The following is a 27,895-nucleotide window of genomic DNA, read 5'->3' on the forward strand; positions in this document are numbered from 1 at the left end:
AGAAAATTAGTACCTGTCCTCTTTTGTTTAGCCGTGCCACAGTTATTTGTTAGCCTTGCTGTGCATTCGGTTTTAATAAAGACCCGAATGTAGGAGCATGACGATGTCACCTTTTATAGTTTTTACTTTGTGTCCTCTCCTGCTGTCACCCTTGATGGAGATCAGTGCCTTGCGGGGTGGGTGGGAATGGCTTTGTGTCCCGTTCTCTAGGCTGTCTCACTCCTGGCTTGTAACAGGCACACATTTCATGTTGAGGCTGCGTGGCTGTGACTTGCTTCAATCTGTTATCAGCCTTCTCCAACAGAAAGAGTAACGGGTGAGAAGACAGTATCTGTTTTGCCCACAAAGGGAGGTCTTCCTGTCTGTGCAGTTACGATGGCTGAACATGTTGTAGATCAGTTTTTAGTGTTGGTTTTACTTTGGAAATGGTTTTTAATCCAGGTAGAGCTCTTTCAATGGTCGATATTTCATGTAATATTCCACTTTAATTTGTCTGCATTTTACTGTACTCAAAACTTATCTATTCCTCTCCATATCCATGGCTGATGGCTCCAAGTCACAAATAAAATAGTCCCCACACTGTGAGTTTTATGCAGGTATGCAGATCTGTCCATACTGATGCATCATCATTGCGTTCCAGAGTCCGTGCGAGGTTGGGGGTTGGAGGCTGTCTTTGAAGCATCAGGTGATCAACTGTGGACACAGAAAACAGTAAAAAAATGATTTGTCAAGAACTGACGTACACCTGATATTTTGAGGGGGCAAAGTCAGTTCTAGCCCACACGTCCCAGACACCTTCCGCGTGTAATCACAATGTACTCACAACTGGGCTTTCTTGGCCCCATAATCCCTCTGGTTCTATTTGGAAATTCTGTATATGTGGCTGGGAGGGAGGGACAGGAATACCTTTGTTGATAGAGACGCATTTTTAAATAGGTAAATGGATTTATCCCTGGAAACTAGAAGCCAAGGGTGGTGTAGGTCATTTTAGTACAGGCATTCAACACATATAGAAAATGAAAAGAAAGGAGAAACATCGTTTTACCCCTCTTGGGGAATCAATGTATACGTGTTAGTTAAAGTGATACCTTAGTGGTGAATGCAGTTATCATGATAGTCTGCGACAAACCAATTATATTAACAGGTTTGTTTTTATTTTTCAGATTTTAAAAACGTAACTAAAAATGGGGAAATGATAGTTCACATTAAGATCACAGCCATAGCAAGAACAGATGGGGAAGGGGTTGCTCTGTGCCCTTTGCGGGGACTGTGGCTTCATAAACTGGGGCAGCCCTGACCACCCCAGGGTTCTGAGTGGCCTGAAGAGTCCTCCTAGTCCTCCTGAATGGAAGTTGAAAAATCTCTCTGTTCAAACAAACTGGCCATTGTGGAATCACCAAAGCAGTGCGGTCAAATCCCTTTGCCTAAAGCTATGTTAATTAGTAGGATGTAAGCACTCCGAGTTGTACAAATAACAACACACTGATATCCCTCAAAGGCAAAAAAAGTATTTATGATCTATGTACATATGACTTAATTAAAAAAAAAAATGCAGGCACGAGCCCTGCTGTCTACTCACAATTTAAAGGATGGGATTCTTTGAAACATGACACTCCTGTGAGAGACTGCCTGGTGGCGGTCACTGAGTAGGCAGGTCCCTCCGTGAAGTCCCTCGGTGTAGCCTGGGGCAGGGACTATCGGGCAGCGTCATTGCACTTGGGCATCACTCCTAATTAAAACAACAAGAAACAGACCAATAAGAGGCACTCTCAGACAGAACTGAAAAAGAGCAAAGCTAGGACATTTCTAACATGGGAACTGAATTCCCTAAGAAAGAATGACAGGGCAGAGTGAAAGAGAGACTTTCTAGAAGCAGACGTGTCATGAAGTCTTTTTAGCTGAATAGCAGTGCATGAGGGATGGGAGAGTCATTTTTAGATAGAAATGTCAGATATAATATATCTGCCTTTGGGTAGAACACATTACGTTGTCTATTCTTTAGATAAATGCTTGTTGACATACTTGTATGATAGACAATTTAAAAAATAGCTGGTGTTTGACCAAGAGTCTTAAAACGGATACTGTAACATTATGTAAGTGCAAACCTAGAACATTGGTTTTCAAATTTAAAAGCTCAACTTAAAACCTTGCCTGCGTTTCAGTGCATATTTACATTTAGGATGGGCATATCATTTCAAAATATTTTCATATTTAAAAATTTGAAAATTCAAGTAAGACTTTTGCCTACACAGCCACATATTAATGGGATATAATTATATTTTTTAAATCACTCTTTTAAAAGATATATCATGATAAATCCGTGCTGCTTTCTTAAAACATGTATTCAAATTAAGACACTGTTTTCTGAGGAATCACCCAAATTTGAATAAGTGATTTACATGCATTTTGTTTGAGATTGCTCACCAACTGGAAAGCTCTGCTTAGTGTATATTTTGAAACACAATTCTTTGAAGACTTGCTTCCTATAACAGAATTGGCTATTCTTATTTTTTTTAAGCTAGTCAATTAATTTTTTGTCTCTTTTCTCTTTTGGCAAATTCCCAAGTTTTAAATAACCTGGATGTAAAAAAAATATTCATGATTGTTTCCCTACATATCAGATGACTTTTCATGTTGGCGAAATTTTGCTTCTGCCTAATTCTTTGCTTCTTATCGAGTTCCTTTATCGTCCGTCTACCCTGATGGTGTGTGCTCTTAATGAGGAGTTGGAAGTTAAGGGGCTGGAGATGAAGCTGCCTCCTGCATGCTGATAATTCTAATTTAAACTCTCCTCTCTGTATGAGGGTCAAATTTTTTTGTGTTCAACCTGCTATTTGCAATCATTTAAGTATGGCTCATTACCAGTTATGAGTGAGGCACAGAAAAAGACATTCTAATTAGCTGATAATTAAATAGTTTTCTGGCTGTCTTTTCTCAATTTGGCAGGAGACACTGGTTGGAGTGTTTGGATAAAAATCTTTGCTTTCCTCATGAAAGCAAGTGAACGACTTCCATGGCTCTGTGTGTCCACTGATGATGAAACTACGTGTGTGCGATTACAAATATCATGCGATTCATTTCAGTTCCGGATGCTGCCAAGGATGCTAGCAGTGGGGAGTGGAAGCAGGGCCTTAGTACTAAGAGAAGCATGACTTCTTTCAGGAATTGGAGTCTTCTAGAAGAGGAGTAGACCATGCCTACAAATCACTAATACACCATCCTAAAAGATGGGTATCAGGTACACAAATACTGTTATGCCATCTAGAAAAGATACTTCAAAAGCCCTATTTAGGGAAATACATAGGCAAACCAAAGTTAGCAAACTTAAATATTATCTGAAGGCGGCAAGTGAGGACGCTTCTGAAGAAACCAGTAATACCAGGAGCTATAGGGATCACTTTGACTTTCTATGTTACACTTTCGGAAAGCGTGGATGTTGCACACTTATGAGTTGTAATCTTGTATCTGTATAACAGGTACTGAAAAAGGGTGGAAGAATGCACCAAGATGCTTAGAGCATTGCTTTATCTCTGGTCGCTAAGCTTATGACTTTTTAATTATACTCCTTTGTATTCAAAATTTCTATGATTAGAATGTTTTATAATTATCCTAAAAGCATCACATAGGAAGAAAGCAAGACTTATACTGTGAGTCCCAGTGTAACTTTATGGGTAGAGACAAGGGATTACAGGTGTAATTTCTAGGTGCTGGGTGCTACAGTTTATCACCATATTTACTTGGCTGTGGTGCGTATAGTAGTTGAAACTAAATGCTTCCCAAAGTACAGGAAAGGCAGGAAAGGAAAAGAAAAAAATTAACAAAAAGCCTAACCTTGGAACAGGTGAGTTATATGTACATTTCTGCCTGTATTTATACCGAGGATACTTGTTAACACAATTGATTGATTCAGAAGCCCTAGAAAGCGTTACTCATGAAACAAGACCAAACTTGTGAATTTCTTTCTCGTTTTGCTGTCATTTGTGGGCTGTAAAATATCCTGATTGCACCAGAAATTATATTGATTTATTTTGTTTGTACATCTGACTACATTACACGTCATAGTATTTGTCTTAAAACACAACTTTTATATTTCATCAAAATTTATTTTAAATATTTTTATTTCAAGAGATCTGTGAGTACACGTGTTTTTTTGTTATATGGGTGAATTGTGTCGTGGTGAAGTCAGGGCTTGTAGTGTAGCTGTCACATAAATAGTATTCATTGTACTTAGTGGCTCATTTCTCCATAGTTTCTTATAGAATCGCTGGATATTTGAAGCAAACATATTTTTGCTAGAAATGCCTGAATAACTCACTGATATACACATATATATGATATGAGTGAGAGCAAGTGAATGACAAAGCTTTTGGAAGGTAGGAATTCTGTTAGTAGTAGAGGCAGACAAATTCTATTCTATTCTGTTTTGGAATTCTATTACTTCTCTCCATCCTGTCTTGGCTGCACACTCACTGATTGCCGGGAACGTTCCATTTTATTGTCTCCAGTGGAGAGCAGTGTGGCCAACAGTGTCAGTGAGCAGCATATGGGGTGTTGGCAATTGGATCATTATTTTGTAGCGTGGTTTAGGCCCAAACAACTTCTGGCAGAACCACACTGTAAAATTGCCTCCATGGTCAGTTCCACACTTGTATAGTGGGCAGCTCACGATTAATATGATAGTCCAGTGTCTAGGGGGTGTGCTTAATAATTAATAGATATTGTTAGGTAGTAGCAATCCCCTTAAATGTTGTTCCCATGTTATAGATTAGGAAATTGTGGATCAGGGAAGATAAAGAGTTTACTGAAATTGAAAATATCTGAGTCTGTTCATTGAATATTCATCTACCTCTGCCCTGGGTCAAACACGCCTATGTTTTTGAAATACTGGGAACAGAAAGATGAGTCAGGTACAGTCTGGTTAGAGTACAGTACACAAAACAGAAATCTCTCTAGATAATTTAAGAACAAATGGGTTTAGCACAGGGAGTTAGTGTTTAAAGCCTCATTGGAAGATGTGGAGCAGTGTAATTTGGGAGGGACTACTACTGAACTCTTGGATTCAAAGTCATACCCTGTGGCTGTGATTCAGAGGCCACGGAACCATTGTGTCCACCTGTGCTGTTGCTGTCTCAGTGGGCTCTCACCTCCTAAAAAGGGGATGGTGAGGCCTAGACACTGCTGAAAACAATCTCCCTCTGGGCCTGTGTGTCTGGCCCAGGTCTATCACACTGGCAGGACTACCATGTGCTTAACCTTCCTTGCATCCTCTGCCCCATCCAGTGGGGCGTGACGTGAGTGGAAATGGATTCCAGGCCAGGTGCCAGTAGACCATATAGAATACACAACCTCTGTACTCAGTGAGCTCACAGTTCAGTAGTAGAGGCAGACCAATAAAGAGGCAATTTCAGGATCATGTGGCAAGGGCAGTGATAGGCTCTGGCACCGTGCTCGCAAAGGCACAGAATGGGCTTCTGTGGATAGGAGTGGGTGAGAAGGGAGAGAAGGGCTTAGAGGAGCTTCCTGGGATGATGTGCCCAGATGCAAGTCTTAAAGGATTAGTAAGAGTGGATCATACAAAAAGGAGTGAAGGCTGAGGCCAGCATATGGGAGAGAAGGGAGCCAATAGCTATAAGACAACGTGGGGACCACAGATGTGAAGGAGACACGGGGAGTTGCTGTGCCGTAGAGACAGTGGGTTCCTGATCTTACTGGGATTACGTGGGCATCATGTGGAGAGTGAGCATGAAACTGAGGCCGGGTGTACATATTGCCAGACTTGGGACATAACTGTCAAGGAGTGAGAGCCCAGTGAGGAAAATAAATAAATGAAGGATTTTGTCCTTATTTTGGAGGGTAATGCTTCAGAGATGGCATTAAGTCAGAATTTTAGGCTAGGTCTATTGATTATAAAGTTGCTTCTTCAATCTACTTCAACTACAATTTGTTACTGATCAAGTCAGTGTGTACAGAGCATGCCACAAAAATTATGCACCTTTAAGAAAAGAGAAGAAAAACTGTATCGAAATTGTGATACTCAAGTCACATTTGACTTCTGCAGTTACAAAAGATGCTCAAATATAACTTGTATTCATCTTTTGTTATTGATACATACTGAGTTTTACAATTTTAATACAGTTTTCTCCTTTCTTAAAATGTGTATACATGTTTTTGGCACCTTCTATATTTAAAGATGTGTCCAAGAAAGCCACGGCATCATGTGCAAGTGTATTTGTATGTGTGTGGATGTTCATTCTTTCAGGAGGGAAGACACACAGCCTGCTACCATTCTCAAGGTTTAAGAATCACTTGAATTAAGACTTCCAGCTTAATAACTGTGATGGCTGGAGTTCATTCAGTTTTGTTCTAAAGATCAAACGCTTGTCCAGGAATATGTTTTAGAACATATTAAATAGTTCTGCTTCAGGCAGTACAGCAGGTTAAAATTTCTTACAGATCTTCTGGCCATGATGTATGAAGATGTTGGCTCAATCACCACAAAATGTTTCCAGGTGCATTGCTGAGCTCTCAGGAATATGAGACAAGACCTCTGAGTCAAGCACACACAGGAATCTAAAGGAAAGCATCCAGAGAGTGGGTGAAGGCTGGCAGCTCTGGTGGCACATGTTAGCTGTGGGAACCTAGACCTTTAAGGAATATTGTCTGCCTGGGTGTGGGGTGTTCAGGAGCAGAGACGAGGCTTGTGCACATTGAGGGCAAGTAGGGGAGTGGAAGTGATTGAGACTCTGTGCTCCCCCAGGCCCTGCATCCTTAGGGAAGGGTTGTGCTCAGAGAACTCCTGCTGGACAGCAAACCCTGGAGGAAGCTCTCTGTCACTTTCATATCCAGGTGGAAAAATAATAACTGTAATGATAATAATAATACAGTGCCTGGGTGCTTGTCTCAGTTTTCTCTTTGCTTATATGCAAATTGTTTATCTTCTTTGTATGTATAAAATTTCATAACATAAAAACCTACTATGTCTGCATTTCTGTCTGATTCATTTTTATTATTTTTAAGAACTGCTTGAATGAAAACTCCATATTTATAAAAGAAATAAGACACTGGAGTGAAAGATCAAGTTTTACCTTCAGCTATCCTATTTCTTCAAGGACTGTTGTAGTATAGTATTCTGTTCTCAGAGATAAAAATTCCTTTGCAAAATAATGTTCGGCAACTCTGAAAATCAATATGCAAAAATACTAATTTACTGATGCTCACAAGTGTCCCACAAGAAAATCAAATATTTTAATGGGGTTATGCCATGCATGTTTTTTTTTTTTCCCCTTTTCCCAGACCTCTTGTTCAAGAGAACATTTAAATAATAAAAAAACACACTACAATTATTTTAGCTCCTTTATTTTTCTCTTACTCTTGCTCATGCTCTGCGCAGAGTCCAGAGGACTGCCAAGTATTACCATGCCGCGGGAGAAACATTTCTAGTGTGGCGCTTTTTCCCCCAGACCTTTGTAGTCAGTTCAATGTGTAATTTTGAACGAGTAGCAGGAATCAGGTCTGTTTACTTAGCATACTCAAGTTCACTGTCAAATGTTGCCGTTCATTTGGCTGAAGGATTCCTTCCTGTTTTGAAATAGGCTAGGCAAGTGCTTATTTAATCACAGATAGGAAAAAACTCCCTCTCGGCATCACTCCAGATGGAGAGATGACACAAGGTGAGCTCTTGCTGAAGAGGAGACTGATAGCACGATAGTTCCAGTTGTCTTCTGCGGGGTAAGCTCAGGGGTTACCCTTACCATTTGGTTTTCATTAACTAACAAAATATACTCCAAGATTTCTTACAATGCCATTCCATGTTCTTATTTTACCGAGGCATGTTGCCCTTTTGAGAGTTAAAATAAGGAAGGGAGACTGTTTATTTAAAAAGTTGACAAAATAATAAGGTAAAGAGAAAATAAAGGGAGTTTTAATACCTGACGTTGCTGACATTACAGATGACTATATTGGAATTTAATAAAATGGTTTAACTTAAGCATATTTTAATATAAATGTGGTAATTTTATAAACATTTATTCAACATAAATTTCTTATTTGACAAATGTCTGGTAACTTATTTTTGTTCCTTGGCTTATGATGACTATTACCAGTTTACAGGCTTAAAATACAACTCTCCTCAATACTTATCAGTAACCTTGACCTTGGGAAGGATTTGCTTTATTACACACATGCTTCAGTTACTGTATGAAATTTGCAGTGCTTAACATGGTAAGATTCTGTCTTCTTCCTCCTCCTTAGTTGTGCAGATAATCTCAGTTAAGTGTATGGAAGGACAAATTGTTATACCGTGTAACATTCCCCAAACCTTCTTAGTCTATTAAAGCATGTTTTGACATTTGGTTTTTTCCATATTATTCTAGGATAGTTTTCCAGCACGATTCGGAGGAATTCACTTTGTTAATCAGCCGTGGTATATCCATGCCCTGTACACCGTGATCCGGCCTTTCCTTAAGGAGAAGACTCGGAAAAGGGTATTTCTTTGTTTTTTTTTTTTTTAATCCGTTCTTCTCCCTCGTTCAGTGAATTATGCTGTACAGTGTGTATATCATCTTGGCTGTAGTGAATCCTACTTCTCTATTGAGTATAAACATTCAACATGAAAGACATTCTAAAATTTTTAGTGACCTCGTGATTAATTCTGAACAACGTATCTGAAAGAAACATTTAAACATTCGCTCTTCTAACCTTCTCAGAAAAGGGGAGTACATTTTAGCATATTCATTATATATATGTTAAAGCCTCAAAAAAAATATTCTAGGTCATGTTAGTATAATGCTGTGGAAATGTGTAAGTCAAGTCAAAGTCTAAACAAAGGTTATAATTTTATATGGTGATGATGTTATTTTCGAATATGTGGCGAGAGCCACCATGCAGCAGAGGGCTGCAGTTGTCATTTAAAAACAAAACATCTCAGCCTGAAGTGGGGGCCTGTAATTCTAGCTCTCTGGGAGTGCGAGTGAGTAGAGAGCTTGAGCTTAGGAGTTGAAGACCAGCCTGAGCAAGAAGGAGACTCATCTTTACTAAAAATAGAAAAACTAGCTGGGCGTTGTGATGGGCACCTATAGTCCTAGCTGTTCAGGAGGCTGAGGCAGGAGGATCACTTGAGTCCAACAGTTTGGGGTTTCTGTGAGCTGTGATGCGACAGCACTCTACTCAGGGTGACAGAGTAAGACTGTGTCTGAAAAAATAAAAAATAAAATAAAAATAAAAAACACATCTTAATTTATGTTATTTCATTTAATTCTCACAGTAGCTCTGAAAAGGAAATTTATAAGCATTATCTCCTATTTCAGAGCTAAGAAAGGTGAGTTTTAAAATGGGCAAGTTACCTGCATACTCATATGTACACAGCAGAAAAATTTTAGGGCTAACATAGGAACTCAAATATTCCATCTCTACATTTAGAACTATTTTACCTCTTCATGCCATACCCAATTTTCAAATGATTAATTCCACAGTAAAATATGCTTACTTCTAAATCCCCATGGAAGATAATTCTAGGCCTCTTTCTCGGTGACCTAGAAGGCCCTTCAGGTTTCTCCATGTTGCAGAGGCCTCGTTGTCTGCGGGAAGGAGCAGAAACCAAACATTCATGAGCATAGGGTGACTGTGAATGACTTTGTTGAAATGTTTCATAGTTCAGGAGGGAGCGTTCTATAAACAATTATAATTTGCATTCAGAATTATTCTATCATCAAGAATCAAATTAATTCATATTTTAGAATTCAGAAAGTGTACAGAAGTGCCTCACAAAAGCTATCAAGCTTTGTTCCATAAAGGGGTGATCAGGTGATCCAGAGAACCTGCTGGGGCTTTTAGTACAAATTACACCAGCAAATGCTTCCATGGTGTTCACTCAATGCCACACGCTGTTCTCTGGTACTTTACATAGGTTAACTCATTTAATATTTACAACAGTGCTTTAGGGTACGTATTGTTACTTTTCTCATTATATAGATGGGGAAATAAGCTCAGAAGGTTGACCAGTTTGCTGTGAATCACAGCCAGTAGATAGTGGAGCTGGATATGTGGATTTATGGGAAAGAAGGTTTCAGGTAGAGGAAGCAGCAGCCAACACAAATGTGTGTAGGTAGAAACCCTCCTAGGCCTGGTTAAGCAGAAGAAGGCAGAAAAGCTTGGAGTATGGTGAGTTGTGGGGCAGGGAGCTGGGGGTGGGTTAGGAGGAACTAGGGCTTCCTACATCCCACAAGGCCTCCTGTACCACTGTAGGGATCTGGGCCTTCAGGCAGAGAGAAATCAAAAACCCTTGAAGGGTAGTGTATACACGGTGATTTGCACCTGATTCTACTCTGCTGGAAAGGACTGAAGAAGTTCAAGTCTAGAAAACAAAGAGTGCACTAGGCCTGCAGGTTTTGTGATGGGTTTGGACTATTTTGATAAAGCCTAAGAGAGTGCATTGCTAGCATTACGCTAGGTCTAAGACAGGTATCTGAACTTTACTGTTTTAATTAAAATTATATGACTTGGAAATTTTCATATGAAAAAATGGGTACAGGTTAAAATGCTTTTAATTTCTCCTTACATAATCAATACACAATGCAAAACTATTAGACACTCACTGTTACTCCAGGTGACTCAGCAGCACGGTGGTACTCAGACACCTTGTACCTCCGATGTTTAAGCCTGTGTTCTAAGAAACTGGTAAAAGAAAACCTGAGGAGCACTTGTGGTTCTTTTTCCACAAACTTAAGTGTGAAAGAAACATCTGGTTCCTCATTTTCTTAAATTAAATCTGATTTTTAATCGTTAATATTATGAGCTGGTAGGGATATCCATCTTAGGTAGTATTATAATGGGCCCTTGTCCACAAAGTCTCTGCAGTGTCTGGAAAGTTTCATGCAAAGCCAATCTTCCCGTCCCTCATGGCCACTTCTCATATCCTCATTGTTCAAAATAGTATTAGTTCCTTGAATTAAAGTCTTCTGCTCCCAAGTTGCCTGTGAAAAATAAGCATATTTATTGCAGCTAAAACTCCAAAGAACCTCCACTCTAGTGCATTGTCAGTGAGTCCATGGTTGTGGTCTTACTACTTACTGAGAGCTGTTGGAAAAACAGGTTTCCCTACTAATTGGCACAAATTTCTTCCTCTTTACCAGTATCATGGACTTTCTCTTCTACAGCGTGCTAATTCTCAAAAGTATTTGATCCTCTTTCTTTCCATTGCAGATTACCCAGCATAATCTCTTTAATGACACAGGGTAGAAGAATAAGATAAAAAATGGAAGTATTATGCAGGATAATTCTTAGAATTATGCAAAAGAGTCAGAGGCAAAAGAGCCCACAGCACCAGATTTCTTGCAAGAAACAGAAGAAGATATAAAATATAAGGATAAAAAATGAACAGTAAACCGTCAGTAAATGATGCTGCCACACACAGAACTAGTCAAAATGCAGAAAAATATAAAACCAAAAGCTTAACAGTTGGACAATTGCAATGCATCTTTATTACCCAGCCCAGAGGGCAATTCCCAACCAAGAGGTCTAAGACAGCATCATCATATAATATATGTTTGTTTTTTTTTAAAAACAAATCTTGGCCTTGGGGAAACAATGATATTGTGTTTTATGAACGGTCAAGGCAATCTGTGCATAGCTTAACTGTGTAAGGTACTAGAAGGTGGGAGGTGAGCAGTTAGCATGTTAGGGCTTTCCAGGGTGGGCAGACGGTAAAGAAGCTCATCAGGGAAGTCTTCCCGAGCAGGGGACTGTAAGCAAAGGTTGGCAGAATGTGGGGGTCAACAAAGTGTGGGGACATTTGGAAGGCAGAAATCTCCAGGGGGAAGAAAAAGCCTTTATCCATGTACTGAGACAAGCACATGCAGAGTGTGTTTGAATGAAGAGTGAAGAGGGGGAGACGCGTTCATAGAAGTCGTCCTTGGGAGGCCCCATAGGGTTTCTCCTAAGAGAAAAAAAGAAGTCAAGGCTGGGCACTGTGGCTCATGCCTGGAGTCTTACCACTCTGGGAGGCCCAGGCAGGTGGACTGCTTAAGCGCAGGAGTTTGAGATTGCTGTAAGCTGTGATGCCATAGCACTGTACTGAGAGTGACAAAGTGAGACTCTATCTCAAAAAGTAAATGGGGAATTGTGAATAGAAGGAGATGATCTGACCTATTGTGACATTATCGTTCTGACTGTTACGTCAACAATGAAGCATAGGCAGAAGTGAAGAAGCAGAGAGCAGTCAGAGGCTCGGGCAGGAACACAGCTTAAAGGGGAGAAGCTCGTGTTGGGGTTCTAGGGCAGGGGTCTATCAGAGGGATTGTTTTCAGGATGCATTTTAAAGATGGTGCTAGAAGGATTTACTGTCAACTTAGATGATGAGAGGAGGAAAGGATGAGCAGAAAGTTTGGTCTGGGAAACTGGAAGAATAGTCATACCATTAACTGAGGCTGGAAATAGGGAGAAGTGGATTTAGAGAGAAGATTGTGAGCTCAGAAGAAGCTCAAAAATTTGGGGCATGTTGAATTTGAGATGTCCATGGAACATTTAAGGGGAGATGTTAAGTAAAGTGGGGAAATACAAATAGGGAGTTTAATTTTGACCAAAGTACGTTATTTGAACAATAATTTTTAATTCAACTTGTTAATATGTTCTTTAGGATATTGCATCCTCATTTATAAGTGAAATATGTTTGCAATTGCCCTTTATAATAATATATCCCCCCCAAAAAAAATAAATATGGAGTTTAAGGTAGAGACCTGGATTTGAGATATGTAGTATGGACAGTATTTTAAAGCTACTGACAGAATGCAATAAAACAAATGAAAGTCACCCAAATGAGTACAGAATAGAACCGAGACCAGAAGTTCTCCAATGTTAAGCTGTTGGGGTTATCAGCAAAATAGACCAGAAAAAATATCTAGGAAGGGAAGCAGAAAGCAAAAGATACTGGAAAAAAGTGTTTCATTGAGAAGAATCATCTACAGCCTGTACTACTGAGAGTTCTAGATAAGTAGGACTGAGAATTGGACAAGGAGTTTAGCAATAAGTAGGATCCTGACGAGAGCTGTTTTCATGCAGTGGTGGGAGACAGAGGTTGTTTAGATTCGATTTAGGAACAATGAGGAAAGAGCGTTTGGACAGTGCACACAGACAGCTTCTGCAGTGAGTGTTCCTGTGGAGGAGAGGAGAGAAACAGGATACCAACTGGAGGTGGAAGCAGGGTCAAGCAGGGTTTTCTGGGTCTGCACGAGGTTGGTGAAATCAGCATGGTTTGCACTCTGATGGGAAAGATCCAGTGGAGAGAGGAGATTTGATGATGTGAGAGAGACAGGAGAGAATTGTCGAGAAATGCGGACGAGCAGAGGAGAGAAGATGCCTTCCAGTGTGCGGGTGGAGAGGCTGGCCTCGGCAGGGGTTATCCTCGCATTGTACTGACAGCAGCGAAGGCAAACACACGGACGCAGATGTTCGTGGGTGGGTTGATGTCATCTGGTTGTCCCATTTTCTCAGTGAAAGTGGAAGCAGGGCCAAAGCTAGAAGTGATGCCGAGGGAGGAGGTAACAGAGTGTTAGAGAAGAGTGAGGAAGCGGCAGTGCACTCGGATTACATTCGCTGCTCAAAGATTCATTGCCATAACTCTGACACGACTTGAAGGAGAAGCGTTCTTACATAAAGAAGGATTATATACCTTAAAAAATAAAAGTTTCAGATGTCAGCACTTAACTTTCCCAGGGATTTTTTTTTTTTTTTCCATTGCTGATGAGAATAACCCAGGCGTGTGTGTGTTTTCCTGGACATAAATACTGGCTGTTGTGTTCTCAGACAGGAGTGGGAAGGTGGAAAGCTGAAATTCACCTGTTGTTCTGTGTGTTACATATTTCAGGCAGCCATTTGCTCTGCCTTTTGGAGCCAGTGACGTGCTGTTATCTGCATTTACTCTTCCATAATTTGTTGAAAATACTCTTAATTGGTGATGGCCATCCTCTAATCTTAATTGATGTTCCAACAGAATCTTTGTTTTCCTATATATTTACTTTAGTGGATTCTAAAGATATAGAAAGCAAATATGAATGTGTTAGCCTACTCGTCTTCAGCCTGGAGAGTGCAGTTATTTTTAAGTTACTTCTGAACTACGATCTTTAAGTAAATATTATGCCAGTTTACACGAGGTGACAATGCTGTAGTGTAGAAGGTTGACCTGCAGCTTTGAGGTTGAAATGAACGAAGAGGAAAGGTGGTCCATAATTTATGAAGAACCGAAACTTGAGAACGGGCCTTGACCATTTCTCCAGTTTTGGAAAAAAGCTCTGCGTCGATGGTCCTACCCATGATTAATGTAGACATACAGCTTTACATTTTCAATCCATTCCTTCTTTTCTATTTGGACAAGAAGTATGGAAATCTTTAGTCGAGGAGGTGCTGGCAACATGACAGAACTTAATGTCCCTTGGGACAGGAACCTCACTCAGCCTTTCATCGTAATGATGCTAATTGACTTCTTTTATTTACATCGCCCATTCTGTGTCATAAAATGGTAATTTAGAGGTTGTAGTATTCTTATTTTTATTGGTGATAAAGAGAAAGTCATGCTGGTGACAGCTTTGGGGTGTCGTATCTCGGTGATTGATGAGGCCCTTCTGAGAAGGGCCTGTTTTCTTCACAGAGTTTACTATGCACATCATGGAGTTTGCACAGCTGACACCAGGATGATGTACCCATCAGCATGCATGGTCTTACTCGGCTCATGCCCCTGGCTACGTAGCAGGAAACCAAATTTGTGGTCCCGGCTCTTTAACCCAATACCTATCTGGCCTTACAGAAACTACTGAAGATTTCCGAACCTCATCATTATTACATTTAATATTAGGATAAAAGTACCAGCCCCCCACCCCGTTTCACTGAGTGGTTGAGGTCTTAAAAATCTTAACATATATGGACAACTCTTGTGTTTGCTCCCCCTCGTCTCTTTTCTCTTCCCAACACGTCGATGGTATTAAGTTTCCTCTGTGTGTTTCCTTCCCTCCCCTCTTCGTGCATGTATAGATATTTTTGCATGGCAACAACTTGAACAGTCTACACCAACTAATTCATCCTGAGATTCTGCCCTCTGAGTTTGGAGGCATGCTGCCCCCTTACGACATGGGGACATGGGCGAGAACACTGTTAGACCATGAGTATGATGATGACAGCGAATACAACGTGGACTCCTACAGCGTGCCTGTGAAGGAAGTAGAAAAGGAACTCTCCCCCAAGTCCATGAAGAGGTAAGCTAGAGGAGGGTGGGGAAGTGGGCTGCAGCCAGGGTCAGGGAGGCATCCTGAGTCAGCCTCCAAGGTTTGGTATTTTTCTGTATATTTTTTTCCATGAAATTTTAAAGCCTTTCATGTCACCGTGATTGGATGTCTAGGAAATTTGAATCAAAGATAAAGTCATTCTTATTTTTTCATAGTGAGGACATTTAAAATCTACCAAACAGTTTTCAGATATACAATACGTTGTTAACTGTGGCCACTCTGCTGTGCCATAGATCTCCAGGACTCTCCGCTCTAACTGAAACTTTGTACCTTTTGACCAATATCTCCGCCCCTCCCATCTTCCCACCCTGTGATCCACTGTGTGGTAGCCAGCATTCTAGTCTGTAGTTCTGAGTTTAACTATTTTAGATTCCACACAGAAGTGATAATGTACATATTTGTGCACCACATTGTGCTCCATAAATCTGTGACCCAATTATTTGTCACTTAAGAAAAAGATAAAGTCATTGGATATAAACTCAATTTAGCATTTTTCCAGATTAGGAATCTAGCAGGACCCTTAGAAGTCAGGGTTTTCTGACTGTACCCCCAGGAGCCAAAGGTTTTGATGGAGTGCCTCACGCCGAGCAGTGGGGTAAGAAGAGCATCCATTTCTACTGTGATGAGAGCAGCTCTTCTATCTATAAGCTCTTACATCCGTAAGACTCCTTTTGAAGAAAGCAATCAACACACACACACACTTCATTTGAAAAACACCATGGTCAAAACTTCATGGTCACAGTCCAATATCTCTGCCAAGTCTTTGTCTAAAGGTCTAACTATCCCTTCTGCAAAATATTGTAGAGAAATGGTTTTTGCTAGTCGGTGAGCTTATATTTAAACTTTAGGCTTAACTTCTTTCTCTCAGAACAGAGCTTCTTGAGATCCCCTCCCTCCTAACCTAACAGATTCATGGATGGGCTCTCAAAGGATTTTGTGAAGTGATGAACCTTGTGTGCAAAATCTTGTGTGAATGTGCATGAATGCACTGTATATAGTTTGAGCATTTTCTGAAGAGAAGGCATACATTTCATCAAATTCTCAAAAAGTGTACCAAAATAAAAATGGTTACTAGCAGGTGTTGCCAGTGGTTCAGTGGGTAGGGCGCCAGCCCCATATACTCAGGGTGGCAGGTTCAAACCTGGGCAAAAAAAAAAAAAAAATAGCTGGGCATTGTGGTGGGCACCTGTAGTCCCACCTGCTTGGCAGGCTGAGGCAAGAGAATTGCCTAAGCCCAAGAGCTGGAGGTTGCTGTGAGCTGTGATGCCACAGCACTCTACCAAGGACAATTAAAGTGAGGCCCTATCTCTACAAAGAAAAAAAAAAAGGTTAAGAGCAGTTACCCAAGAATAGCTTCCCTCCAATAAAATAATAATCCTAGTAATAGTTGGTATCATCTATCATTTACTATGCACTTATCACAAATTAGGTCCTTGCTTTGTGCCTTTTTTTAAATATTAATTTAATTCTCACAGCAACCCTGTTAACAGGGTTGTATCCTCAATTGTATTCTTGATATTGAATAGTCTACGTGTGGTAGAACAAGTTTCTACACCATGAGGTCTTTCATATTGTTGAAATAAAGCTTGTCTCCTCTTCCTGATTGTACAGCACAGAGCTCCCTCACTCTGGAACTAAGCTACGTAAGGATTTGGGGACAGCTGTCCTCCATGTCCATCTAATAAGGGTCTCTTCCTTCAGCTATTCCTCCTGTGGTGGTGTTCACTCACATGGTCCAATCATGTAAGCAACAGTTGTCTTCATAAACTCTACAACCTTTCTGCACGACGGACACCCACATCCTGCTCACTGCACCTGCTCCCCAAATCCCTTAACTACTCTTGTAGTCTCCAGCCCTACTTCCTCCCCTGCACCCCATTTATCATCCACATGGCAATTCAAAAACCTTCTAAAAATATAAAGAAGATGATTTTAGATCTTTGCCTTACATTTTTAAAGAACCACAGATTTTACAGTGAATAAAATCAACTCCTTATCATGGCTTCATTGCTACCTGATCTGACCCTGCCTCCCTCGCTCCCTAGGTGACCCCACCATCTCCCTCCTCCCCTACCTGTTAGATCACAATAGCCTCCTCTTTGTTCCTTCCGGCCTCTCCAGCCTCTTCGTATCTGGGGGCTTTTCTCCGTGTCACCTGTGCCCTGGAGAGCTCTTTTCCTTTATCTTCAATGGCTCATCCCGATCAAAGGTCAGCTCCCCGGAGAGTCTTTCATCTCTATCACTCACATTCTGTTTAGCTATATTGCTTAGTCATTGTGGTCACTCTCTGTCAATCCTTTATTTTCTTCAATCAGTGAAATAATTGACTTTATTGAATATTCTATCTGCACCCCATCTCTTCATGTAAGCTTCAAAGAGACCATAGGGATTTTGTCTGTCCTGTTCTCCTCTGAATCTCCAGTGCTAGAGAAGGTCCTGACACACAGAGGGTGCTCCCTGAACACCAGTTAAACGAGTGAAGGAGTGTTCTGCCGTCTGTCAGCGGCCCCCATTAACTGCAGTATATTAATGAGCATCAGATGCAATAATGCATAAACCCCAGCACAAATTCTGGCATATGGAAAATGGTAATGGTTAAGGAAATGGCTAATGGAATACTATTGCCAGGGTACACATGTTACAAATCACTATAAATGACATCTGACCCTAATACTACTATTTGCACTTGGGCTCCAGAATTCTGGCTCTGCTGTGTAGACCTCACTGGCTTCTGATGTTGGTTGTTGTTGTCACTGTTCTGATTTTTAGGTAGCAAAGCACATTGCTGACATGCAGAGGGCTCCCTAGAACTAGAAAGTCTCTTTATTTACCAACCTCTTAATTATTTCTGTGTTTAGCTTTCCCCCCCACAATCATAGTGTTTTCATGGCTACCATTAGATTTGGCTCAAAGTCTTTTTGAACCCTCATCCTCTTCTTCAAATAATTAGGCCATTCTTCTCCCTCCACATTGCTCATAGCACATCAGTGGCTGCGTTTCTTGCCTCTGACACGGGCTGACTAGAACTTTAGACCTCATGCATTGTGTGTGTTTGGCATCATATAAAGCATTGGTAGTTTTATTGGAAAATTGATATTGAGAAAGTGCTCATTTCACTTGGTTCCCTTTTTCCCTTTGTCAGGGAGGGATTGGCAGTTCTCCACCCAGGAGGGGAGAGGTTGCTGTGGTTACCTCCACCCTGCCTCCCTTTGGCCCTTTTTGCAATTTTATGTTTTTCTTGGACTGAAAGAGAAATAATATCATTGCTTCACCAAGGAGCTGTGGGTAATTATTCCTTTGGATGAATTTAGCTTGTCTCTAAGAAGGAAACTTTGTGCTCTGATGTCAATGGATGAAGTAATAGCGTAGTCATTGCGAAAAGACACAAAGTTCATTAGATTGTGGGTATTTCTGAATTCAGGAGTATTTTTTACTGTGTATCTTCAGTACTTACAATGGCGCTGGCACATGACAACTGTAATGCGCAGTAACACTGATGTTGTTATGTAAGGTGATAAGAGTTTCTGATTACTGAATATATTTTATTCAATATTATTAAATCTTTATTGTTACCACATGGAAAACACTTATTTTTGTGTTTTGTATATATCGGCTCAGTTGCTTCTCAAACCAATGAATAGGGTAGTACCTGTCCCACTTTATTGATAGACTGAGACACAGGAAAGGTAAGTGGCTTCCACATGTTGCATAACTACAAGGGGCAATGCTAATACGTCTACCCAGGCTGTAGTATTCCATGAGCTATTTCCTTAACCATTACCATTTTTTATATGCCAGAATTTGTGCTAGGGTTTGTGCATTATCACGTCTGATGCTCATAACTATCTGAACGATGCTGGTGTTATTTTTTCCATTTATAAATGAGAGAACAAAATCTCAGGAAGTTTAAATAGCCTTCCCTTTTCTTACCAGAGAGTCAGTCAATTATTACTAGCAACTGAAATTGGAATCTACTTCTGTCCAAACCTAGACTCTTACACGTTACAGAATAGCACAGTATTGTAGATGCATAATAAATGAATACATGAGTACCAGATACCTAAATTGAAATTACTGGTTTTCACAACAGAAAAACAAACCAAAAAAAAACTTTTAATCACAAAGACAGTAGGAACTGTGTCGACCCCTGAGATGTATTATGAGTTATTAACAGATAACCTTTCTCTACGGCAGCTGGAACAGACCAGTTCATTAACAGTTTTGATCCTACACAAATAATCTTATTCTTTCTTATTAGAGAGTAAAAACAAAACATCTGGACTAAAATGGCAGTGTTCTTGGACAACTAAATATCAAAAACTTACAGTCTGTCTCTGCCTGGCCTTTCTTGTGTTGTTGAAGAATTGTTGCACATAGGGAACCAGTGCCCAGCTTCTCACTGTTCTGATATCTGTAGCACAGGATAAAAGTCAACTAGGCACTCCTCCCAAGTTGACTAATACACTGTAACTTAAAATATTTAGCTAAAGTCATTATATCATTAAAAAATATTTTTTCAAAAAATTCATGACACATATGGGCTTAGAAGAATGTGTGCATGCTTGCACATGCATCTGTATGATGTGGGCTTTAACAGAATATTATGGCAGATAGAAACACTTAAATTACCTCCTGCTATCGGAAGAGCTTTGGTACAAGGCTGGACAATAAAGTTCACAAACTCATCCTAGAAAAAGTACTACCTATCTTATGGCTGAAGTGCTCCTCTTGGGAAGCTGTGAACCGATGCCAGTGCCTAATCCACAACTTTAAAGCAATTTTGAAAATCTTTTTCTGGAAGTGCCATCAGACCTGTGGTTGTATCACCCTTGATATCAGGAATGTCATCAAAATGTCTCCTTTTCAATATTTCTTTTATCTTTGGTAAAGAGAAAAGTCACTGGGGCCAGATCTGGTGAGTAGGGAGAGTGTTCCAGTCTAATTATTTGTTTACTGGCTAAAATCTTCCACAGGGACAGGGCTATATGAGCTCTTTGCTTTTGTTCATTGGTGAGCTCCTTTGGGACCATTTTTGCACACACCTTTCTCATGCCAACATTTTAAGTTAAGATTTTCCTATTTCTCTATCCATGTTTAGATGGTCTGCTATGCTTCTCATGGTCAGCTGACAACTTTGATGCACAATTCGATGAATTTTTGCAGTATTTTTGTCAGCTCTGCTCGTTCCTGGCCACTTTGACCTTGCTTCAGCATGGTACTTTCTCTCCCCTTTGATCCATTTGTACACTGCTGTTTTTCTCATGGCATTATCTCCATAAAGTTGGACTAACATGTCCCTGATTTCACTTCCATTTATGTCAGTTTTAACTAGAAATTTAATGTTTGTATTGTGCTCTGATTCAGTGCTCTGACATTCTTGCGATAGCACATAAAACCACACAATAATTAACGTCACTCAGCAAGACATTGCCACACATTGACACAAACACAACTGGGAGACACTGATATACCAAGGTTGTGAAATTTACCGAGCTGTTTGTACAGTGCTGCCAACATAAGCACATGGTGGCCAGTTCGTGAACTTACTCGTCAAACTTGTATTAGGGAATATTATCAGGACATACCTCAACATTTATATAGTAGATTTAAGTTTATGAGAATTTTAGAATTCCTTTTTTTTGTAAAGAATTGCTTTCGTCATTGTCCTCATTACCCTTCATTTTGAATGCTTAATACCAAAATTCTCTTACTATGGGCATTATTTGTTAGATTTTATTTTGATGCACATTATATTTACATTAAGGAGAGAAACTGATAAAATCCCTGCTCATGGAGCCAGTAATCTAGTGGGTACCAGTTGTTAAGTTAATGTTTTAGCAAATAACATTAACTGAATCTCTTTCTGTTTTGACAAGGATTTGTGTTGGGAAACCCATTTTCTTAATTGGGTTTTACCCAGAAACAATGTTAAAGGTCTAATTACTACGTGTTTTGTCTAATTGTCCACTTTCTTAAAAAGTATTTTACTCGTGTACTTAAAAAAGGACAAATATATATTCCTGCATTTAAAATGGGTGCAAGATCTTTCTTCTGTCTCTCTGTTCTTCTGCTCCTCCTCCTCCTTCTCCTTCTCTCTTGAAAAGGCGCACACACACACACACACACACACACACACGCAAATTAGTTATCACCCCTTGCTGAGAGAGGCATCTAAGGCCGACTTAACATGGAGATAAAATAGTGTACATGACTTAGGGAACAGAATCTCTCCTTTTCTTAATGCTCTCCCTTTCCTTCCTTCTTTAGAAACGAATTTCAGTTTATTTAAATGAAGGAATCAATTTATTAGTTAATCCTGTAATTATTTTTTTCTTTGATAATTAGTTCCATTGCTGTTTTTTCATTAGCATGTGCACTTGTGTCTTAGCTTATAGTCTTTCTTTTCCAAAGTTAATGAGGTCTGTGAAGAGGCATACCGCCACGGACAGCCAATTGGCTGGCATGCAGCAGCAGGGGAAGAATTCATTACCGAGGAGAATTTTTAAAGGGCAGCTGCTTCCTTAATGCTATCGCTATTAAGATGGCAGCTTCCTGCCACAAAGGGAGTATGTTTCATTGATTTTCCTCCTTTCCACGCTCATGCTGTTTCCTAATGATAAATGAATATATAATTCCCACCTGCTATCAAAGGCATGGAGAAGCAGGCTTCCAGATTAGGTTTTCTCCTAATTATGAAGTGTTGTTTTTGCTTTTTAAAAGTCTCTAACAATTGTACGAAAGGTTCAAGAGTAGAGTTGATTTTATTTAAATGTTTTTGTGAGAAACTTAACAAAATCACATGTGTTATTCTTTTTTTATTGATGCCACCATTAAAATAAAAATGTTGGCTAAAGAAAATGCATGTTCATGTTTAACTTGTTCATGGATTCCTTCAAGACAGAGATCAAGCCTCCTATCCTTTCTACTTAGTTTCTTATAATAATCATTTCAGTGGCTTGGTGCCTGTAGCTCTCTGGTTACGGCTCGGCAACATACACTGAGGCTGACGGGTTCAAACCCGGCCCAGGCAAGCTAAACAACAATGACAACAACAACAAAGAAATAGCTGGGCGTTGTGGCAGGTGCCTGTAGTCCCAGCTACTTGGGAGGATGAGGCAAGAGGATCACTTGAGCCCAAAAGTTTGAGGTTGCTGTGAGCTGTGATGCTACAGCACTCTATTTAGGGCAACATAGTGAGACTCTGTCTCAAAAAAAAAAATTCTAATATATTTTTTTCCATTTGGAAATTGTTTATTGGAAAATGTTGGTCCTGCACTAGAAATTTCTTGGTATCTCAAGAAAAGAATGGTGCTCAGTTAAGAAAGGCAGAACTGAACCCTATTTTTTCTACTTAGACTCCTTTGCTGCTCACTATTCTATTTAGAAGCCAGAGGGGATTGATTGCTTACTTTGAAACAAAACACTATCATAAGGGGTTTTCTCTCTGAATGTGCAACGTCCACAGTTCATAAATTTCTTGATGCTAGGGGAAGCTACTCCACATTAGTGGGAGAAGTGATGGCAGAGAAAACACAGAGGAGAGACTATCTGCTGGCGATTACTTGGTAATAACCCACTGACATTGGCTTTATCCTTTCCAGATCCCAGTCAGTAGTGGATCCTACAGTTCTAAAACGCATGGATAAAAATGAGGAAGAAAACCTGCAGCCTTTGCTTTCTCTGGACTAATAACATCGCCACACTCCTTTATGGATTAGAAATGGAAGATTCTGGTTTTCAGCAACAGGGACAGCACTGTGGAGGAATTATCAGCTGGAAACCGACTTATTCATGTTAATGTAGCATAATATATAATAAGGCATCAGGCTTTCCTATTTGCCTGAACCATGGGTGCCCTGGGCTGGATTTTAAAAAGTCAATAATTTATTCTGTAAGTGCCAAGTTCTTTGTAAATATAATGTAATCTTCATGTCAAGTTTGTAAATTTTGGTAGTAATTTAATTTGGAAAGGATTGGCTCAACAGTCTATACCGGTGATATGAACTCTAGCAGAAAAGACACACAAACAATCAAAGCTAATTCAACGTAGCCCTGTTTCCTATGAAGCCATATTTCAGCTCTCATAGTGATTGTTTCATCGTTTTTCTCTGAAACTGTGTCAGTATTCAAATGTACTTTTAATGGGCACAGGGAAGTAAATGATTCTAGGAAATTATCATGATTAATGTATTTCCTCTCTAGTGATTTTCATTTCAGAGAAAGTGTGTCTTGGTGACTGTAATTGGCCTTGGCCTTTGGAGACAAGAAATGGCAGATGAGCTGGTAAACCGAATACTTACTTGAACTCTTCCACGTTGTTTAAGTTCTTGGAATCTCACAAAAAGATGTGTTTCCCCAACTAAGATATAGAATTGTGACAGAGAATGGATTCTTTTGAAACTGTTATCTTCACAATGTGCCCTTTATTCAAGATCCCAGTGTACCCCTGTTTGATGTGCGCCAAGAACATTTTTCCCCAAATTCTTTGACCAAGAGAATTAGAACTCGTATGTGAATAGTGTTTTAACAGCTAATTTTGGACATAAAATTTTACCACTTAACAGATAAGGGGCTGATTTCTAATTATTGTGCACTTGTTTGAAAAATATATATATTCACGCACACCATATATATTTTTACTAAGCTGTAATAATTCTTTGAGGTGACAGGCTTGTAAAATAAATCAAACATATCCAATGATCTTAGAGGTGTTATAGATGATTCCATGAGATGCTAATCTGGAAAACTTCCAGTGAAGTTAGTGAAAATGAGAAATAGTGAGACAGACTTTCACCATATCTACTTAAGGGGATTAATATTGAATTTTCAATGCAGTTTTGAATATGTGCCATTTTATTTAAATTATATTTTTTTTCAAAGAAGCAACAGGTTCAATATAGTATAGGTAGTATTCAGTAAGAAAGAGTGAAATATTTTTTTCTCAGATTCAAGTTAAATATCCTAATGATCAAATATGTATATAATTTCTTTTCATAAAACATTAAAATAATACATTGTATACAGGAGATTCAAAGAAGTCAGCTGACGGCATGTAAGATAGCGTGTAATAGTTTATATCTAGATTTGGAATTCATACATTATTTAAACTTTTATTTCATAAAAGTTCTATAATTACCATAAGTATTAATAATCATATTTCAAACTTGAATGTGAGAAAGCAAGATTTTTATCACATTTCAGCATGATAAATCTTGAAATTGTGAGCTTATCATTAAAATATTCTTTTGCAAGAAACGTATCTCCAAGGAAATCTTGGGAACCAACAAAAATAAAGGCATATGGTGACCTTTACATTTTTTAGCCAAAAACTTCAAATATTCCAGTTATAATCTTGTAGCCAAAATCTTAAAAGCTAGATCAGTTTGCCAATCTGCAGTGTACTAATAGACTCTCTAATGTGTGCAAAAATGCATTAATTAGTATGAATGAAACATACCTGATGAATGTCAGTCACCTGTCAAGTGCACAGGAATAATGACTTTCAAGTAATTATTACAGAGACTGGAATGAATTGGAGCCAGAAAGTCACAGCATGTCTTTATAAGAATCCTACCCATAGCTCTGGGCTTTAGTATATAAACTCATGTCTGGCAGTGTGAGCCAATAGAATAAAGCAGAAATGATGTGAGGAGAGAGCAGTCAGCCCTCCATTCTCCTGAGTCTCTCTTGATAGGCACCATTTAGTGCCAGTTTTCAGAATTCTTCCAGCATAGTCAGCTTCTTCCTCATATCATAAAGTTAGTGTCATATATAAAAATAACTAGAATGGCATATTTTATATGTATGCCTGTCTAATTATAAGTATCATTTACACTGTCTTCCAGCCCCACATTTGGAAATTTTGCATTGCATTGCTTCTCGTCTTCAAATGAGCAATTGAGAGTTGGCTAGATTGTGTAAAATATGTAAAAATGAATGAACAAATTGCAACGATGATGCCTTTTGAAATTGCTATATCTAGTGCAGTCTGTGAATAAACTCATTTTCTAGTAATGTTTTTAAAGCTGCTTAGACAAGGGATATTCAGTTCAACTTTATACATTTTCCCATAGCACCAGCTAGTTAGTATTGTTTAGGGATTTTTCCTCTCATGATAGTCTGTGTCACACATCTGTGTGTATTGCTACACAACCAAGCAAATAAACTCCCACATACTCTTTATTGTAATTGCAGTAACACACTGTCACTGACACACACTTAGACACACACACACACACACACACACACAGACGCCCCTTTCTCCTTCCAAAGCTGTCCTTTGCTTGTTTAGTTGTCTTTACACTTGATATTTTGTGGACTTCCAAGAATTAACCACATTTGACTTGCAGTAGGCTAATGGCCCATTAACTTCTCTCACTCCGCCTGCAATAACTTCTATTTCTGAAGTCTTTTCTTTCTCCCAGTTATTCAGGGGCAGCTGCTTCCAAAGTTGGCTTCAAAATAAATAACTTCTCTTATTATATTGTCAGTGATATTTGCACCTATTCTGACTGATATTAAAAAGGAAAATATACTCTGAGAAATATGAAGAAGTGCCTCTTGAAAAATGGAATCAAGTAATAATCCTGGCATATGGATTTTATTTGTACTTTCTTCCAGAAAGTAAACACACACATCTATATTATAAGGGTAAAATTTAGGGATAATTTGAAGAAAGATGTTTGAAGCCTTGCTTTCAATATTTTCATACAGTATTAAGTCTCTATTGTGCACCTTGAATTCAGTAACTTTAACACATGTTAATAACAAACCCGGCATTATGCGAAAACAATAGACAAGTATTAAATAGAGTTTTGCAAGAAGTTTCTAAGTGGGCATGCATGATTTCTTTCATTTCAACAACAGTTTGCATTAAGTGTAGAAAGAGATGTTCATTAACTCTTTTCATATATGTGCAATGCTTATTTACATTATAAATAAATATTTACTAAAAATTCATACCTTCATAAGCAGGAAAAATGAGCATCCAGCTTCTTTTTATATTGTTAACGAGGTCACATTGCTCAATTGAACACTTGAAGTTGCTGTAATAATCCTGAGGGAACAAAAATCCTTCTATTGCATCAGGAAAACCAGAGTTATTTTAGAGACATTGGGAAATATGTTTATGACCTCATGAAAGGAAGCCTTCAGAGCCATGGAGTGTATTTTCAGGGACATGCTTTCTTTTTTCTACAAACAAGCTAGGTTTATGGACATGTCTGTGAGCCTTTAAAGAAGTTACATTAAGAAAACTCACTGAGAAGCTGTATACTTTTCTGTTGCTTTATTTAAAGGTCTACCTTCTTTGGCTGGTTAATAATAGGTTAATAATATTTCCCTGTTTCTTTTTTGTGTATACTTGTTCGTGATGACTTGAACAGTTGCCATCAGCCATGAGGACACTTCGGAGAGATTTTCAACACAAAGATTAAAACAAGAAGAGCTCTGGCATGATACTTGAACTTTCACACATGCTATTTACATTTTTGTCCATCGATAAGTTCATAGGAATATATTCCATTTTAGATCTGCTCTATAGGTACATAGTCGAAAACACAGCAGTACGTTTGAAAATTTGTGAGGCCATTTGATTCTACAAGAATGGGCAGTTCATATACAAATGTATTGGAACAGAAGATTGGTCAGATATCCAGTGTGTGCAATTACCTTCCTAATAACCAAAAGGATTTGTTTTGTGGCTTTTCACTTTACTTGAAGAAAACAGCTTCCCATATGCTATTAGAACTATCTGGAATTACTTACTATTTGAAGGGAGCAAATAAATAGAAATACAAACGAGACTTGACTTTGTAACTTTATAGTATACTGATCTTAATGGCTTAGAGAATATAATTTTTTTCACGAATTCAGTTTTTTGTTGTTTTTGTTTTTGTTTTTGTTTTTGAGACAGTTTCACTATGTCCCGCTTAGTAGAGTGCTGTAGCATCACAGCTCAGAGCAACCTCCAACTCCTGGGCTTAAGTGATTCTCTTGCCTCAGTCTCCCCAGTATCTGGGACTACAGGTGCCCACCACAATGCCTGGCTATTTTTTGGTTGTAGTTGTCATTGTTGTTTGGCAGGCCTGGGCTGGAATTGAACCCTCCAGCTCCAGTGTATGTGGCTGGTGCCCTAGCTGCTGAGCTACAAGCACCCAGCCTCAGGTTTTTATTTTATAAATACCTGGACAGTAACCCCATATATGGAAACCATGCTATGAAATCTAGTATGTACTAAATATGGAAATAACTTCCCCTGGACTATAAGTAAGAATATAAAAGAGCAATCCCGTGGATTGAGTCACTCAAATTGGACTTTTTTCCCAAAGGAGGAAGAATGCAATGCAAAGGATATTTTTGAAATAAAAAAGAATTTTTTAGAAACCAAATAATTATAGTTCTTAAACACAATGACTGCACTCTTACAGTAAACAGGAGAAGTTGTTACAATTTAGAAGGTGTTTTGGCAGCATTTTGTCAGTCTCAATGCAAATATTTCTGTCCTAAATGATTTATTCTGTCAAAATTAATTTTGTGGTGAGTGGGATGGACCTAAAAGAAAATCAAAATAAATTTTAACAACAGTTTTAAGCGTGTACTAATCCAACTATCTCGAAATATTGTCA

At 39.0% G+C, this 27,895-nt stretch overlaps 1 protein-coding gene across 1 annotated transcript in view; it reads left to right on the forward strand.

Moving 5' to 3' along the window:
- Nucleotides 1–23,275, forward strand: part of CLVS2 (clavesin 2) — a 66,710-nt gene extending 43,435 nt beyond the window's left edge. The window contains exons 4-6 of the mRNA XM_003781641.1: nt 8,373–8,483; nt 15,019–15,239; nt 22,871–23,275. Coding sequence (XP_003781689.1) covers nt 8,373–8,483; nt 15,019–15,239; nt 22,871–22,958 — 420 coding nt within the window. The 3' untranslated portion in view covers nt 22,959–23,275. The remainder of the gene's footprint in view (nt 1–8,372; nt 8,484–15,018; nt 15,240–22,870) is intronic.
- The last annotated feature ends 4,620 nt before the right edge of the window (nt 23,276–27,895 follow it).

This window comes from Otolemur garnettii, unplaced genomic scaffold (assembly GCF_000181295.1).
Source record: "Otolemur garnettii isolate 467f Iridium unplaced genomic scaffold, OtoGar3 scaffold00002, whole genome shotgun sequence".
NCBI classification, from domain to species: Eukaryota; Metazoa; Chordata; class Mammalia; order Primates; family Galagidae; genus Otolemur; species Otolemur garnettii.